At 40.9% G+C, this 18,655-nt stretch overlaps 1 protein-coding gene across 1 annotated transcript in view; it reads left to right on the forward strand.

The window, feature by feature from the left end:
• The window catches only part of LOC148020296 (protein KINESIN LIGHT CHAIN-RELATED 2-like), a 41,448-nt gene extending 25,126 nt beyond the window's left edge, over window positions 1-16,322 (forward strand). The window contains exon 2 of the mRNA XM_087700622.1: window positions 15,449-16,322. Coding sequence (XP_087556748.1) covers window positions 15,449-15,599 — 151 coding nt within the window. The 3' untranslated portion in view covers window positions 15,600-16,322. The remainder of the gene's footprint in view (window positions 1-15,448) is intronic.
• Window positions 16,323-18,655: the final 2,333 nt, after the last annotated feature.

Raw genomic sequence — 18,655 nt, forward strand, 5'->3', positions numbered from 1 at the left:
TGGCTTGAAAGTGCACACACTTCCCAGGGATAGAGGGGGGAGTACATGTCATGTGCTCTTGAGACATATTTGCTTGATCATGGCATTATGCATCAAGGTGTTGTTGAAAGGAAGAATCACACTCTTATGGAGATGACTCGTTGTATGCTCAAAAGCAAGGGGTTACCTCATAAATTTTGGTTAGAAGGCCTTCAATATGCAAATCATGTGTTGAATTGTGCACCCACTAAGGCACTAAAGATGATCACCTCGTTTGAAGCTTGGCATGGCAAGAAACCCAAGGTTGACTACTTTTGGGTGTTTGGTTGCATAGTCTATGCGCATGTTCCGAAAGAGCTTCTTGGGAAGCTTGATGACAAGGCTGTAAAATGCATATTTATTGACTATAGTTCGGAAAGTAAGGGCTATCGCTTGTATGACCACGCACAAAGAAAGTTTTTGTCAGTAGGGATGTCATATTTGCTTAAAATATTGCATTTTCACACGATTAGTTTCAAGTGCCAGCCACCCATGACATTGGTGATATCTTTGAGAGTCTCTTGCCACTTTCTTTGGAGTCCATGCCTGCTATAAATGGCCGAACAGACATAATACAACAAGCTGTTGCTACACCATATACACCTAAAAAGTAGGGTATTGATGATGGTTTACCACATGCAATGGAAGATGCAGTACAACATGAAAGGGCTGCTGTAAATGCAGCAAAAACAATCCTGAGATGGCTGTTCCAAACTCTCCAAGAGAGTAAAAATGGATGCTCCTTTATCTCAGCTCACTAGAAGGGCTGCTAAACATGCAACACATGATGCAGGGGGAGCTCATTTGACTGATTTTACAGAAGTAGATGATGGTGATGAGCATGTATTTATGAGCTCAGTGTTGGATGATGATGAGCCTACTTGCTTGGATAAAGCTCAACAAGATGTACATTGGATGTAGGCCATGTAGGATGAGTTAGACTCTATTGCCACTAACTCTACACCGGATCTTGTGGATTTACCACTAGATAAGAAGGCCATTGGCACAAATTGGGTTTTTAAACTCAAACGCAAGGCTGATGATACCATTGATAGGTACAAAGCACGGTTGGTAGCAAAAGGCTATGCATAGAAGTACATTGATTATGAAGAGAGTTTGGCTTCTACATCCTGTATGAGTACAGTGAGTTGCTATGGTTGCAAATTATGGTTGGTACGTTAGTTGGACATTAAGACAACATTCTTAAATGGGGATCTACATGAGGATGTTTATATGTCACAACCTCTAGGGTTTGTGGTTAATGGGAAAGAGCACATGGTATGCAAGCTCCTTGTGCATGGTACTCTAAGATTGATGCATATTTGGCCAGCAAAGGGTTCAAAACAGTCCAAATGCTCCCACTCTATATATTAAGAATGAAGGGGGGGACTTGCTGATTATCATTCTTTATATAGATGACATGCTGCTCACTGGACCTTCAGAAGCAAAATTGTAGATTTCAAGGCTGAATTGAAACATGCATTTGCTATGTCAAATATGGGTTGTCTACACTATTATTTGGGGATTCAGTTCACCCAAAATCAACATGGTATCATCATGTCATAGTCACAGTATGTGGATAAGTTGTTACATAGGTTTAATATGCAAGATTGCAAACCTATGTGCACTCCTATGGAGCCAGACTTAAGGCTGTCTATACATAATGGTAATTAGATGTTTGATGCTGCAATTTATAGCCAGGTTATTGGCTGTCTTATTTATCTTTGCAACACATGCCGTGACATTCAATATACAGTATCTCAGGTGAGCAGGTATATGCATAGCCCATGGACTATACATTGGCAAGTTGTTAAGCGGATCTTCAGATACTTGCAAGGTACTTAGGCACGTGCATTATTATTTCCTGAGGGGAGGGGGGACTTGAATTACAAGCTTATAGTGATTTAGATTGGGCTGATGATGCAAACACTTTCTGGGCCATTTATGCATTTCATGGCTAAGCAAAAAACAACTTATGGTGGCTATCTCTTCCTCTGAGGCTGAGTACAGGGCAGTCTTCATGGCAACAGTGGAATGTGTATGGTTGCATAGATTGTTGGCTGATCTACATTCACTATTGGAGGGTCCTACACCCATTCTTTCTGACAGTCAGAGTGCTATTGCAATGGCACGAAATCTTGTGTTTCATGCTCGTACGAAACATATTGAGGTGCATTACCATTATCTCAGAGAGAGATGCTATGCACGAGAGATTAGCTTGATGTATGTTCCTACACAGGAAAATGTTGTAGACACCTTCACCAAGGGACTACCTCGTGAGAAGTTTGAGGCTTTTCACAAGTCCTCAAACTTGCTACCCTTTGATGATTAATCATTCCTGTACTTTACCACATTGGCATTGCAGGGGGCTGTTAGAATTTGCCAATTCTATGGGCAATGCCCAATGTTTTAGTCTTTAGTTCTTTTTCAGTTCTCAGCGTGAACACAACTAAAGTTATAAGTTATGCCACCACTTTTAGAGTTAGAGTTAGAGTCAATTAACTCTAGTTGAGTTAGAGCTAGGTCTATCTTAGACCTATCTTGTACCTTTCATTCTTATTCTTTCAGTTAAGTAAATACATTTTACTCTTTTGCTTCAGTACATTTTCATTGTCTCTCTTTTCTCTCCTCCATAGCTAGCTATTATTTTTCAACATTTATAGAGTCATTTACAACAGGTATTTGCTGCTGTACAACATGCACTCTTTGTTGTCCAATAGGTATTTCTTCTCAGAACACAACCCTTCTCACTTCCTCTGTCTTTTTGGAATGTGTATGCATGCGATTTTCTTGGAAGATTACATCATTGTTACGTACAATTTTCATTTTTTCGGGATTCCATAATTTATACTCCATTTCTCCCTCATCTCCATATCCTAGAAAAATGCATTTATAGGTCTTTGGCTCCAATTTTCTGTGTTGTTCTTTGCGTATGTGCACAAATGCCTCATAGCCAAACACTCTCAAGTGTGTATACGAAGGTGGCTTGCCCAACCACACTTCTTGAGGGACTCTCCTCCCCAAAGACTTGTTTGGTGATCGATTTATCAAGTATATGGCTGTCATAACAGCCTCTGCCCAAAATCGATGAGGTAATGCAATATGAGACATTGTGGTACAGACCTTCTCCTTAATAGTCCTATTCATATGCTCTGCGACACCATTTTTGGGGTGGATTATAAGGGGTAGTGAGCTCCCTTTTTATCCCTTTGCTGTCACAAAAGACTTGAAAGACTTTGGACACACTCTCCACCATCGTCAGAGCAAAGACACTTTAATGTCTTGCTGGTCATATTTTTAGCAAGTGCCAAGAATTTTTTAAACTTATCCAAAGTCTCATCTTTACGACAGATCAGATAAACCCATACTTTGTGTGTGGCATCATCAACAAAAGTGAAAATATTTCTTTCTTCCTAGAGACAACCCTGGCATCTCACATACACTTGGCTGCTTGGTCATAGTGACAACATGATCATGCACACTAGATACATGTAATTGATACAGAGTATCACTTTTAGAGCCTCTAGCAATAATCCTAGAGCCTTTACATATCTTCCATTTGCTATCCCTAAAAGTGGTACGGTAGCCTTCATCATCTAGCTACCCTTTGCTTATCAAGCTCTTCTTGAGTTGGCGTACATGTCTCACATTATGCAAAGTGAACACTGAACCATACTAAAATGCCAACTACGCAGTGCTAATTCCTGCAATGTCACATGCGTAATTGTCCCCCAAGTGGACAACACCATGTGCCCCAACCGGCTATGCCACAAAGACACACTTGGCTGCTCGGCTATAGTGACAACATGATCATGCACATTAGACATGTAATGGATACAAAGTATCACTTTTAGAGTCTCTAGCAATAATCCTAGAGCCTTTACATATCTTTCATTTGCTATCTCCAAAAGTGGTACAATAGCCTTCATCATCTAGCTACCCCATAGAATCAAGGGACGTGGGACGGGAATGGGGTTGGGGACAGGGGTTGGCCAAAACCAGGGAATGGGGACCGGGGGGAGGGGGGGAACGACATATTAAAAAAATGCATTTTCACATATAAAACAGTTTTCAGCTCATCACATTGGACTCTACTGCAATGAAATATATAAACAAGCACAGTTTAAGCTTTAAAAACATTATTTTTCATTGAATTTTATCAGCGTAATGCATAACGAATATGAGATGAGCAAATGACAAATACAAACCGTATGGATGAACTTTAACAATCAATGTATTACAAAAGAGCATGCGTCCAAACTCCACTGTGATCTATCATTGTTAATGTGATATGAAAGCTTAAGAGTTCAAACTTCAAACTTCAAAGATAGGAACTAGAAACAAATGTTCAAGGAGAAAAAGAGTCAACATTGAGTAGTAAAAGATGAAAGACTAAAGTAGCTTTATCATTCATGGTATCATGTAGGCCCTAGGGCATAGGCAGCAACCAGCTGGCTGCTAGGTTGTAATCAGCCATAAAGCAATATACAAAATGAACTTTAGCATTGAATTAGTCCAAATCTAAAGGAAATTATCATCATTTGCAACAAAATGAGCATCTATAAGCTGTGCCATGTGGCAATAGGTCATGACATCATATAGGCAGCTGGCAGCTGGATACCAAGCTATAAACAGCCATAAACTTGGAAACCTTGTCGGCTACACTTTTTTGAGTATATAACTCCTTAAGTCGTCGCCACATATCATAAGCAGATTTCAATTTCTCTATGTTGAAGAGCAAAGTGTCTGACACTGAAAGTCCTATGGTAGAGTGTGCAAGCTCATCTAACTTATCCCACTCATTTGGATCCATGGTTGCTGGTTTTACCCCTTTTGTCTTTATAGGCTTCATCTATTCCTTTTGCACCAAGACATTATAGCACTGCTTCTGTCATATAGCAAAGTTGTGTGCCCCCTCAAGCTTCTTAATGTGCATAAGATTGCTACTATCATTGCTGCCAGCCATGATTTACAGCTTAAAAGTGGCTCAAAAGTCAACAAATGTGAGCCCAATTGTCACACAAATGACCAAGGTACGAAGCAATACCAGCTAGCAATGAAAATTCAAGTAATTGGAGAAATTTCAGATCTGCAAATCAATTTTCAGAGGTATGAAATGTGTGCTATGGCACACCATAAGAAATTATAGCCGTATCACAGGCTAATGCATCAATTTCATGAGAAAGCCCCAAATTTTAGCTGCAATTTCTACTCCAAATGCATCCACGGGCACAAATTTGACTTGCATGATCAAAAGCCCCAGAGTTTCTTTTGCTCAAACTGCTCAAATGACATCAAACATAACTCTCAAATGGATTGCACAAGCCAATTTTGTGAAAATTTCACAAATTTTGCAAAAGCCCCAAATTTGTCTAGAGTCCTATGTGCTCAATTTGCATAGAAATTGCACGGTAAGTACATACCAAGACTAAATTTGACCCAAACTTTACCAATTTTGCAAAAGCCCCAAATTGCATGGTGTCTAACGTGTCGAAATTTCAAGAATTGTACATGTCCCATTGCAATTTTTGCACATATGTGAAAAGACCCAATTTTTGAGACTTGAGAGTATGCAAAAATCCACAAATTTTACACACTGAGTAAAATTTGCATGCATATGCCAAAATCCCCAAATTCCAGGAGTAAATGCGGGCCAAATCTTTGAGATTCGTTGAGCTGTGTTTATGTACACGTGACAGCCCGTAGAGCATCGGAAAAAGGAAAAAAAAGATTGTTTAAAAAAAAAAGAGACTTGTTGGTAGGTCAAGCAGCACGCAACTTGCATGTCTCTTGCCCATGCGTCGCCTTGCCCCTGCACTGACGTGGCTTGCGTGCCAAAGCCTAGTGTGAAGATGACTGTGGCCTGCTTCCGTCTTCAACTTGCCACTTGTGTTATTGCTCGGAGTTTGTAGAATTTAGGGTTTCAAAACCTTAATTTTCAGAATTGTAGCAAATCGGGTCTCGGCTCTTTTGTATATGGTTGAAACACTTGGTGCCCGTGGTTTGTTCAATAAATTTCTGAAAAAAGGGAAGGGGCCAGTTCTCCTCTCAACGTGGTGTCGACTCTTCTCTCTTTCTCTCTCTATCTTGTAATTTTCATGGCGATAATTGATCAAGTTAGTTAAGTTCAAAGTATTGTCATTCTCACGTTGTTACCCACACTTACATCGGTATCAGAGCAAGGACTTCTTCTTTGTAATAACTTTTTTGGGTGATAGGATCTTTACCCAAATTTCTCACCATGCAAACAGGTGAAGAGAATTTTAGTAAACAATCGGAAGGTTCCCGACACTCTGTATCTGTATGCTTCTCTGATTGTGAGAAGATACAAAGATACATGGAACTGGAAGCCAATTGAGGAATTCAAGCTTTGATGGAGAGAAGGGCTAAAGCATGGGCTGAAGCGAAGGTCTTTGAAGATTTTCTTACCGAGAAGGCTCTTGAGACAGATGGTATTACGGCTATAAGGGCCTACCTCAGCATGAAAGGTATCAATGTTATTGATGCAACTAAGTCTACGAAAGGTAACATATCACCTATTGTTTGAGGATCCACCCAAGCGGTGACTTCAAAGTCTCATCATACACATGCTGCCTCCTCTTGTCCCAAGAATCTCTCCATTGAGAAGGGCATGGAGAAAGTCGAAGAATTGGCTATTTCCATGGCAGTTGAATCTTCAAAGATGCTTTTAGTAAAGGAAAATAATGCTAAAAGAGACTTTAAGCTTGGAGAGAAGAGCGTTAAGTTTGACGTTTTTTGTGGTAAGAGAGATTCTCAGAAAGCTGTGTCTTTTACTAGATAGTTTGATGTTGCTTTTAGTGGTGAAGATTATACAAAAAAATAAAAATTAGAATGATTAAAATTCATCTAAAAGATGCCACTTTGAATTGATGGCTCAAAGTACTTTAAGAGAAATAGGAATCCAAGTCTTGGAAAGAGTTTAAGGAGATGCTCAACAAGAAGTTTTACCTTCATCCTTTGAAGCTGATGTGCAACAAGAATGGGATGAGCTAAACTAAAGCCATGGAGATAATGTTGAAACATATATCAACAGGTTTGCAGCTATTTCTCTTAAGTTTACATCTCTTAATGAAGTTTCTTCCAATATGGAGATGAGAACGTTTATCCATGGATTACATCCGACGGTATGGCGAGTTGTCAAGATGACAAAGCCCTATACTTTGGAAGCAGCCCAAGATGCAGCCTTAGAAGCTGAAGGACTACATATGCCATGGATGCTTGGTAAAGCCTCAAAAGGAGAACCACAAAGAAAGAAGATCAAGATGTTTGACCAAAAGAAGGCAGATAAACAAGAACCAAAGCATAAGGATGGAGGTAGACCATCTTTGCTATCCAAAAAAAAGCTAATATATCAATAGTTAGTAGAATATACAAGAGAAGGACATTGTTTCTCTTGTGGAGAAAAAGGATACATGGTTGGTCAATGCCATAATAAGGCAAAGAAGGAAAACCAACCCCAAAAGAAACATCAAGAAAATGCTATACTTGAGGAATCCTTGCAATAGAATGAAACCGTATTAGAGAAAAGGAAGCTTTTTATGGCTTGGGGTAAGATTGCTAATCAAACTGTTCTCATTCATTTTGATATAGGGGCTACGTATCATTATATCCATCCTCGGATTGTTAAAGCTTTACATCTATCAAAGGAGAGGTTTGGAGCACCAGAAATGTCAGGTATTGCTTTTCAAGGAATGGTGTTTGAAGTTACTCTCATTCTTGGAAAACTACGAATTGAGATAGGAGATTATGTAGATCATGAGAGTTTTGTCATGGGAGATCTTGGTCATTGTGATGTTGTATTAGAAATACCTTGGCATAGAAAAATAGATCTAGCCATTGATTGGAATCAAAATAAGTCTAGATTCCCTTTCAAGGGTAAAAATGTATCTTTTGATGTAGGGATGGAAGGAAACTCTATTCCCATCTTATCCCATGTACAAATTTGTAAAGCAATGAAAAAGTCTATTTCCTCATACTTGATTTTTATAAAAGATTCTAATAAAGAGTCCAGAACTGAAAAGTGCATCTCAAATATGAACGAGGTTTAAATAAGTTTCTTAAAGGAGTATAAGATTGTTTTGCAGACACTTTACTTGACGAGTTAGCACTAGAGAGGCCAGAAGATCATCACATTGATCTCATTCGTGGGAGCTCATCTCCAAATAGGCCACCCTATCATGCGAGTCCAACACAATAAGAGGAGATCATGAAGCAAGTGAATGAGCTCTTGGAAAAGGGTCTAATAAAAACGAGTTCCTCACCTTTTTACTCTTCAATCCTCTTTTTGCAAAAGAAAGATGGATCTTGGCGTATGTGTATGGACTACAGGGCCCTCAACAAAATTATAATTCGGAATAGGTTTCCCATTGCAAGAATTGATGATATCTTGGATAGATTGGATGGATCCAAAGTATTTAGCCGGATTGACTTGAAGAGTGGCTACCATCAGATACGGATTGCTCCTCGAGATATTCATAAGACAGCATTTAGGACAACTTTTGGTTTATATGCATTTCTTGTGCTATCATTTGGTCTCAACAATGTTCCTGCAACCTTTAATAGAATGATGGAAAGAATCTTTAGTGCACATCGGAAGTTTACATGTACTTTCTTTGATGATATATTGGTTCATTCAAAAGATGAAGAAGAGCATAAGCAACATTTAAAAATAGTATTTCAAAAACTCCGCAAGATAAACTTTATGTCAATTGCAAAAAGAGTGAAATTTTCCTAGAAGAGATTTACTATTTGGGTTATATTGTATCCAAAGATGGAATTCAGATGGATCTAGAAAAAGTCAAGGCTATTGTAGAATAGCTAGAATTAATTAGTATTCATGAAATTCGAAGTTTCTTGGGATTATGCTCTTATCACAGGAGATTCATTAAATGGTTTGTAGTGGTTGCTGGAACATTGTATGATTTAACCAAGAAAGCGGTGCCATTTCGATAGACCAAACTAGAAAAGAAGGCTTTTGAAGTTCTAAAGTTCTATATCAGCAAAGGACCTGTTTTGATTATATTGAATTTGTTGAAACCTTTCTTTGTGAAATGTGATGCTTCAGAAGATTGCATTGGTATAGTCTTAAACCAGGAAGCACATGCAGTTGTTTATGCAAGCAGAAGGTTGCAAAATACAGAAAGAAATGCTACTATCTATGAAAAGGAGTTACTGGCCATAATTCAAGCTTTAAAAGATTGGAGAGACTATCTTGTAGGTGGAGAATTTCTCATCAAGACAGACCATGATAGTTTGAGACATTTTCTCAACCAACCAAAGATTCTAAAAAGCATATTTGATGGATTAATTATTTAGCTCAATTTAACTTTCAAATAGTGTATATTCTTGGAAAGCAAAACAATGTAGCTGATGCCTTGTCAAGAACTTCTTAGATTCATGTAGTGTCCATGATTCATCATATAGATTTTACTGTGAGAGTGCGCAACGGAAGAAGAACACGAACACGGAGGAGAGGAGAGAGAAAGCAGAGAATGAAGGAAGAAAATCTGCACTGACTGAAATGAATGCTGAATACACTGAAATGGACTGATCAGTCCCTGCACGCAGCCCGAAGCATCAGTGAGAGCACCAGATCAGGCTGATGATGACGGCAGCACCGAAGACAGAGGAAGATGACGGAGTCGGAGTGTGCACCTGCCAAAGGAGGGAAGTTGATAATACAACTGACTGCCAAGTGGGAAATGGCTATAAATAGCCAAAAAACCCACAAACTGGCCGACCTGAAATTTGAGGGGAAATGCACATCTGAGTGCTCTAGAATGAGCTACCTCCTCCGTCAAAACAAGTGATAGACAAGTCAGAGCTCCTAAAGTCCTCGTCTGACTCAGACTGAGGCTCACAGGCAGGAGATGACAAGGCATGACAAACATGACTGCTAACACCCCCTCTCAGATCCTAGATGTGGCAGAAGGCCAAGGGAGAAACGGATCTTGGGGTGGCAAGAGGAATGCCAAGGTCAATGAAGTCCGTCGATGTAGACTGCTGCTGAAGGAGCTCCTCACGATCCTGGGAACCCCCCTCTAAAACACTAGGGGCCAGGGAATCCACAGCCGCATCACCGAGATCGTCCCCCACCGCTGAAAGGGATGGGGGGTACGAGGGAACCACCGAAGGAGAAGGTGGGGGATGGGAAGGAACCTGTGGAATAGAAGGTGCATAAGCGGGAATGGGTGTAGCAATAGACTGCCTCGGAGGACCCTGCATCAAAGAAGGGGAATGGAGCCTGTAAAACCCGCTCTCCTGCCAACCTGTAGATAAGACAGCTCCTGTAAGAGAATCCTCAATAACAACGGCATGCTCGGTGAAGATCACTCGTGTGCCAAGCCTCGTAAGGCCATAAACTGAGAGGAGGGGAAGGCCCAAATCCAGAACATGTAGGGCCTGTGAAAAGGAGCTCGAAGGTCGGTCGGTAAACAAAGGCAATGTGCCAACACCACTAATAGGCACCGATAAAATGTCACCAACAGTGACTGAACCCTCTGATGGACGGAGATCCTGTAACAAATCACCTCGGGGAGTCATATGACTCGAAGCACCACTGTCCACTAACCAAGGCTGCGCAGAAGACACTGCAGCCACGGAAGAAGGATCCTCCTCCAAAGCATGGATATGAAGGAACACTGACTCATGGGTAACAGCTGGTGTAGAGGTAGAAGAAGGCTCCGATGTAGATCCATCCTTCACTCCCGGACGAAGGTGAGGGTACTTCTTCCAACATTTCTCCTCGGGATGTGTCCCTTTCCCACAGTGTGGGCACTTCGGTCTCTCTGAATCTGAGTCAGAGCCTGAAGAACTGTCCGTCTTCTTAGCCTTTGACTTCGTCTTCTTCTTCTTCTGTCCTCCCGAACCTGCAACAAAGGCTCTAGTAGAGTCGGATCCACTAGCACTGACCTCTCTGAGTCGCTCGTCATGCTCCAAGACAAGCGGGGATAGCTCCTCCCATAGAAGCTTCTCACGGGTCCTCGATGTAAGAAGGTTGGTGTAGAAGACATCAAAACGAGGCGATGGCAGCTGAGTCAAAAGAAGCATAGCCATGTCTTTAGAAGATATCGTCCGACCGAGGGATGCAAGCTCATCCCTCATATCCTGTAATCTGTTGATGTGGTCCTTCATGCAAGGACTATCATCAATAGCGAGCATCCGCAACTTCTTTTCGAGAGATATCCGGTGGGCAAACGTCTTCTGTTGATAGAGAGACGCGAGCTTTCTCCACACATCCGCTGCAGTCTTCAACCTGTGAACATGAACAAGGACAAAATCCTGCAAACTCAGAAAGAGGAAAGATCGGGCTCTAGAATTGAGCCGATCCCATAAGGCTGCACGATCCATAGATGTCCCATCTGCGGGATCCACCTGAGGCCGGGGAATAGGAACAGAAACAAGCTCCCAAAGATCGAAGGAGTCCAAGATACACTCCACCTTGCAGGACCATAGAGAAAAGTTGGAGCCATCCAACCGGTCCTCTTTGGGCAGCTGAGGAAGTACGGGTACCTGTACAGGGGGTACCAAAGGTTGCATCTTCGGCCCACTGGAAGAGGCTCGCCGAGATACATGAATAGAAGGGGGACGGGAAAGAGGAATAGACTCCGGACGACGGTCCTCGTGATAGAAATCACGCCTCCGTTCAGATGAGTGTCGAGACAAAAGCTCGTCATCTGAATCATCAAAACCTGTAAACTGATGATAAGACATCTTCTAAATCTGCAAAACACCAAACACCAAAGAAAACTGTGCCGATGCCGAAGAATGACCACCAGAAGGGTCACCAACCACTAGAAGAACCACCAAACTCCAGGAAATCAGGTCGCCTAGCACCAGAAGGTGAAAACGCAGTTGTGTAGGGCACACAATCCGGAGGGAAAGTTGCCAGGCACCAAAACGCAGCCCAGAAAAGAAGCGCCAGCTGGAGATGAGCCGCTAGGAGGGAAAACGACCACCTTGGATGCAAAACGCAGCTTGTAGTGGAGTCGCCCAGCTGAAGAGTAGGCCGCCCAGCTGAAAACGCAGGTAGCAGGAGCTGGTTGATGACGTGGCAGCCTCTGGAAGGGGCTGATGCAGCAAACGCAAATGTATAGACCACCTGGAGGGGCCGCCTGGCTGTTGGAGAAAAGGGGGGCAGCAGCAGAAGAGGGGTGAGGTATCTCTCCACAAGGTTAGGTCCTCCGTGCTCTCAGTTTGGCGATGATACCATGTGAGAGTGCGCAACGGAAGAAGAACACGAACACGGAGGAGAGGAGAGAGAAAGCAGAGAATGAAGGAAGAAAATCTGCACTGACTGAAATGAATGCTGAATACACTGAAATGGACTGATCAGTCCCTGCACGCAGCCCGAAGCATCAATGAGGGCACCAGATCAGGCTGATGATGACGGCAGCACCGAAGACAGAGGAAGATGACGGAGTCGGAGTGTGCACCTGCCAAAGAAGGAGGGAAGTTGATAATACAACTGACTGCCAAGTGGGAAATGGCTATAAATAGCCAAAAAACCCACAAACTGGCCGACCTGAAATTTGAGGCCATAAATATGTCCGACCAGCATTTAATGCTGATCTGACCAGCATTTAATGCTGGTAAAAATGCCAGGAATGCTCAGAAAAATCCCGGAAAGGGTGGACAATGTCCGGCAGGTGAGGCAGGCTGATGAATGCAGAAACTGCCCCGGGAAATGCACATCTGAGTGCTCTAGAATGAGCTACCTCCTCCGTCAAAACAAGTGATAGACAAGTCGGAGCTCCTAAAGTCCTCGTCTGACTCAGACTGAGGCTCACAAGCAGGAGATGACAAGGCATGACAAACATGACTGCTAACATTTACTAGTATGAGAGACATGCATGCTTCTGATGAAGATTTTAAAATTATATGGGAGAATTTACAACTTGATAAAAGGGTAAACTTTTATGTTATTAAAGATGGGGTTTTTATGATGGAGAATAAGTTATGTGTTACTAAAGATTTTAGGCCTAAAGTAATGGAAGAATATTATGCGGCACCTTACATGGCTCATCGTGGTATTCTGGCCACAACCAAGGCACTTGAAATATATTTCTTTTGGCCAAGTCTTCGACGAAGACATTGAGTAATCTATCAAAGAATCTCTTGTGTGCCAAAAGATTAAGTTTGATCGCCAAAAGCCTTAAGGGCTTTTGCAACCATTACTAATTCCGAGCCAACCTTGGGAAAACATTGCTATGGATTTTATTTTTGGCTTACCAAAATTAGTAAACGGCTATGATGGTATATTGACTATTATTGATAGGTTTAGGAAACATGCTCATTTTATTCAAGTTAAGAAGACTATCAAGTCTTAACATATGGTTAGAATATTTATTCAACAAATCTTTAAGTATCATGGGTTACCACAATCCAGTGTGGATGATAGAGATCCACGAACCACTAGTCTCTTTTGACGAGCTCTTTTTGAAAATTTGGGCAGAAAGCTTACATTTTCTTCTTCTTATCATCCTCAATTAGATGGTCAAAGTGAGATATCCAATCTCACAATATTGGATATATTGAAGTATTATTGCCATGAAGCTAATCAACAATGGGAAAAATATTTGCATTTGATAGAATATGTCTATAACAACACTTTATACTTTTATAGGTAAAGCACCATTTGAGATTATATATGGAAAACCGCTCTTGTTACCTATTCTCAAAACCAAGGAGAAGATATTTCATGTTGATGAGTTCGTGCGTGATATGGATATAACTTTCGCCCAAGTTAGACGAGCTATCCAAAGATCTCAAGAAAAACAAAAGAAGGGAGCAAATAAGTATCAAAGGTAATTGATTTTATAAGAAGGTGATTGGGTGTGGCTAAAATTTGACAAAGCTCGTTTAAGAAGCTCTAACAAGCTTTCATTCCAAGTCACTAAGCTCGTAGCAAGAAATTATGGGCCATTTCAAGCCACTGAAAATATTAATGATGTTTGTTACAGGTTACAACTTCTAGAGCATTGGAGAAATCACAATGCTTTTCATATCCATCTTCTGAAGCCTTATAAAGGGTCTCCACCATTGAAACCTGTAATAGAGGATCCATCTGAAGTAGATGAACAAGAGAAGATAGTTCAACTAGAGCAAATAGTTTTTCATATGTTCAAAAAACAAGGAAAAAATATTTTTAAACAAATTATTTTGAAATTTAAAAAATACTTTAATTTAGATTCTAAATGGGTGCCAGAAGAGTATTTTAAAGACTATCTAGAAATAGTTGCAGCTTATGAAGAAGCTGTAAGATTAGAAATACTTCAAGCAACGTCTTGAGGACAAGACAAATTTTGAGAGAGAGATGTAACAAACCTTTTGTTTATCAATTATTACCAAGACATATTGGCTCAATGACTCCAAATTAATTTGATGCTGATGCACTTTGCAAGGCGATTTGTATTATTTAAATGTTTCAAAATATGATTAAATGTTCATCTTCTATTTAAGGGTGGCCAATGGCCAGAACGTTCTATAATTATACTTGGTTCGTCATTGTTGAGATGCCCAAAAGAAATTAAAAGTTTTAGTTGGCCAGTCAGATTGACCAGAAAGCTCAGATGACTAAGACTTTTACACTCAGATAGTCGCATTGACTAGAAGCCTATATAATGAGTGGTTTTAGAAAGTGAAACCAGATATTTATGATCGAAGAAACAAACCATGAACCGGTGAACTTATATAATGAAGCTATTGTATTAATGTAAGTTGGCGAGTTTGCTGGTTGGCCAGTTTCTCACGCTGAGGCCTATTTACGGCCGCTCCCCACTCCACCTTCAGTTATCTTTCAGCCAGCCCTCACCTTTCTTTCTTCATCCTCCTGCCTTCATCTGGTACCCTCACTGATGCTCTGTGTTGTGTGTAGGGGCTGACGGATAGCAGTCTCATACGTTCAGTTTCAGTTAGTTTCGTTCCCTCAATTCTACTGTGTTCTCCCATCTCCATCTTCTCTTCTGGCTTTGTTTTCTTTTTCTTTTCTGCTGCGCACTCCCACAGTTTTGGGGGAGAGGGAACAAAATCATATAGCACCTTATTGCCTTCTCAGTTTCTGGTTTGGTTTGGTTTTACACTTTCTCCATTTTGAAAAAAGCAAAGCATTTAACTTTCTATTGATATAAGCTCTTGATCAATACTTACTACCTGTTTACACTAACTACTATGTGCAAGGCATTATTTTAAATGGTTTCCTAATGGTTTAAGGGAGAAAGTGAAGACTTTTTCCACTAGCAGTACATAGGCAAATATGTGCTTTTTGAATGTAAGGATAGTGTTAATAGCTTTTACAAAATTACATCATTACTTCAGGTTTTGTATTGGTTTGATATTGGGTCATCAAAAAGGTTTTTTGAATGTCTTCAGTAGTACTATGCTAAGTGTGCTTGATTTGTATTTACTACAGGGTTGACAAAGCCATTGAGTATCAACAGCTTATTGTTGCATCAAGCAAGAAATCTGGTACAAATGTGGGCATTACAGTGGAGCAAGCTGAGCACAAGCTCAAGCTTTTAATGCAACAATCTATAAGTACTCAGGAGAGGAAATATGCTTAAGGGATTGTATGACCCAATAGATTAGATACTACTTGGAGGTACTTCGGGATTTATGCCTCACATTTTGGAAGAGTGAGTCAAGACCCAAGTATAAAAAAGCATTTTTGATGGTCATGCCATGCAGGCACTCTTTCAATGTTTTAAGACATACGGCAGTGCTGTTCAGATGGAGGCTCACCATCTTTTTGAGTCAATAAGGCCTGTTTCAACCCATTTGGCTGTCATAGTCTAATCTAAAGCTTGGGTACATCGTTCATATCTTCTTATAAATTGGTACGGCTTTTGTACATACATTACTCAAGGTTGTGCACAGGTTTGATTGTCAGGGTCCATCTATGAAGCTTCAACATGAATTCCTGGTTGGCAATAAGAGTTATTTTTGAATGGAGTTCCCTGGAAGTTCAGTGCTCATTTATTTTTCCTGAACTGCTTTTATATTTTAAGATATTGGCGATTTACCTGTATATTCTCTACCAGTGATATCTTGACATGTCTAAGTTGAAAAGGAAAAGAAGAGATGCCATGATGATACATAATGATGAAGAAGATGAAATGTGTTCACTGAGAAATTCTACCAAGCCCATTTAGCGTACACAGTGTTGGTGGCAAGTTGGAACACTCAGATTGCTCCAGAGACAAAAAATCTGCTACTTTTAGCAGTCATCCTGGTAAGATAATTTAGCAAATTTGTAACACTTAAAGACAATGGCATTGTAGTAAATTACCTGCTCTACTGTACTTCTCTGCTGTACTGCCCAGTTCTGAGATTCTGCTGAGACACAAAAAGATTCAGTTTACAGAGTGAAGATTGTTGGATCAAGCATCGACAAAAAATTGTCTAGCCTGCTCCTTCACGAGGGAGGCTGTAGCATGTGTTTACGAATATATGTGACCATTGGCAGGTGCCAGTAGACATGGTCATTGTGGTTAGTCTTTAGATGGCAACATGGTGGCCAAGGCAGGGGTCTTGTTGTGGGCTTCAGGAGAGGGGGCCCATGCGAAGGAAGGAAAAAGTTGTGGGGTAGAGGGGACACTGTGTGCGGTGTGGGTGGGACACGAGGAGGGAAAGGAAAGGAGCTTAGAGCAGAGAATGAACAGGTGTAGAGGGAGCAAAGGGTGCAGGAGCAGAAGATTTATGGGATGATGAGAGCTGGAGAGAGAGCAGGAGGCGAGGAGGTGAGGGATAAGAGGAGAAAGAGAGAGCAGTTTAATATTTATGCTCTTTCATTTTGACTATGGTAAGATTTTTTACTTACCACTTTTTAGTGCCTAAAAAGCTTTTCACATTATTGTGTAAAAGCAAAACCAGTATAGCATGGAACCAAACAGTTCAAACCCCACATGGGTTTAGTAGAAGGGATTGGACCTTGAATGTATGTGATAGTAAGGTTTACATATAGGGAACCTCCCAAACTATTGTGTGAGATGATTGAACTGTGCAGCATAACACACTCTCGAGCCACTAGTTCTTGCCACTCCCTAGGGTTTATGTAATGATGTGTATTTTGACAATTGGGCGTGGGCATGGTAGGTTGGTGAAGACTCTATTTTATTCTTGGTGAGAGCCCCATTTTGTGGAGTTCACAAACTACTTGAGGATCTTCAAATTGTGCTTGCTTTGGTCTAAGGTTGGGATTGGGCCCTCCTTAGGCAGTTTTCCAAGGACCACGTTGAGAACCTGGTCGAGATGAGCATATTTCATTGCATGTAGTGAATGTAGTGAATGCCCTCCTTAGGCAGTTTTCAAGGATCACGTTGAGGACCTTGAATGTATGTGATAGTAAGGTTTACATATAGAACTGTTGTGTGAGATGATTGAACTGTGCAGCATAACACACTCTCGAGCCACTAGTTCTTGCCACTCCCTAGGGTTTATGTAATGATGTGTATTTTGACAATTGGGCACGGGCATGGTAGGTTGGTGAAGACTCTATTTTATTCTTGGTGAGAGCCCCATTTTGTGGAGTTCACAAACTACTTGAGGATCTTCAAATTGTGCTTGCTTTGGTCTAAGGTTGGGATTGGGCCCTCCTTAGGCAGTTTTCCAAGGACCACGTTGAGAACCTTGTCGAGATGAGCATATTTCATTGCATGTAGTGAATGTCCTCCTTAGGCAATTTTCAAGGATCACGTTGAGGACCTTGAATGTATGTGATAGTAAGGTTTACATATAGAACTATTGTGTGAGATGATTGAACTGTGCAGCATAACACACTCTCGAGCCACTAGTTCTTGCCACTCCCTAGGGTTTATGTAATGATGTGTATTTTGACAATTGGGCATGGAGAGATGATTGAACTGTGTAGCATAACACACTCTCGAGCCACTAGTTCTTGCCACTCCCTAGGGTTTATGTAATGATGTGTATTTTGACAATTGGGCGTGGAGAGATGATTGAACTGCGCAGCATAATACACTCTCGAGCCACTAGTTCTTGCCACTCCCTAGGGTTTATGTAATGATGTGTATTTTGACAATTGGGTGTGGGCATGGTAGGTTGGTGAAGACTCTATTTTATTCTTGGTGAGAGCCCCATTTTGTAGAGTTCACAAACTACTTGAGGATCTTCAAATTGTGCTTGCTTTGGTCTAAGGTTGGGATTGGGCCCTCCTTAGGCAGTTTTCCAAGGACCATGTTGAGGACCTGGTCGAGATGAGCATATTTCATTGCATGTAGTGAATGATGTGCGCCTCTACGTCCTCATACTTTGCACAAGGTTCCACACTTTACAAAGTAAGAGCTATTTGTACTTTCCATTGATAGTTGGGCCTAAGATGATCAAAAGGTCCTTTAGTGTAGTAAGGGTTTACACATTTGTTAAATTGATGTCCTTGAGCTTAAATCATGAGTTGAAGGATATCATTCCCCTTACCTTGTATCTCCAATAATTACAAACTAATGGGTGTTTTTTTGGGATTTAATTCCCCTTACCTTATATAGCTTCAAAAATATAAACTAAAGGGCACTTTACTACACACCCATAACCTCATATGTAGGCTATTTTTCATCACCTCTTTGAAACTATTGAAACTACTCATGTAAGCATTGGTGGCTTA

Source organism: Lygodium microphyllum, chromosome 19 (genome assembly GCF_053477565.2).
Source record: "Lygodium microphyllum isolate KBCC chromosome 19, Lygodium_microphyllum_v1.1.10, whole genome shotgun sequence".
Classification (NCBI taxonomy): Eukaryota; Viridiplantae; Streptophyta; class Polypodiopsida; order Schizaeales; family Lygodiaceae; genus Lygodium; species Lygodium microphyllum.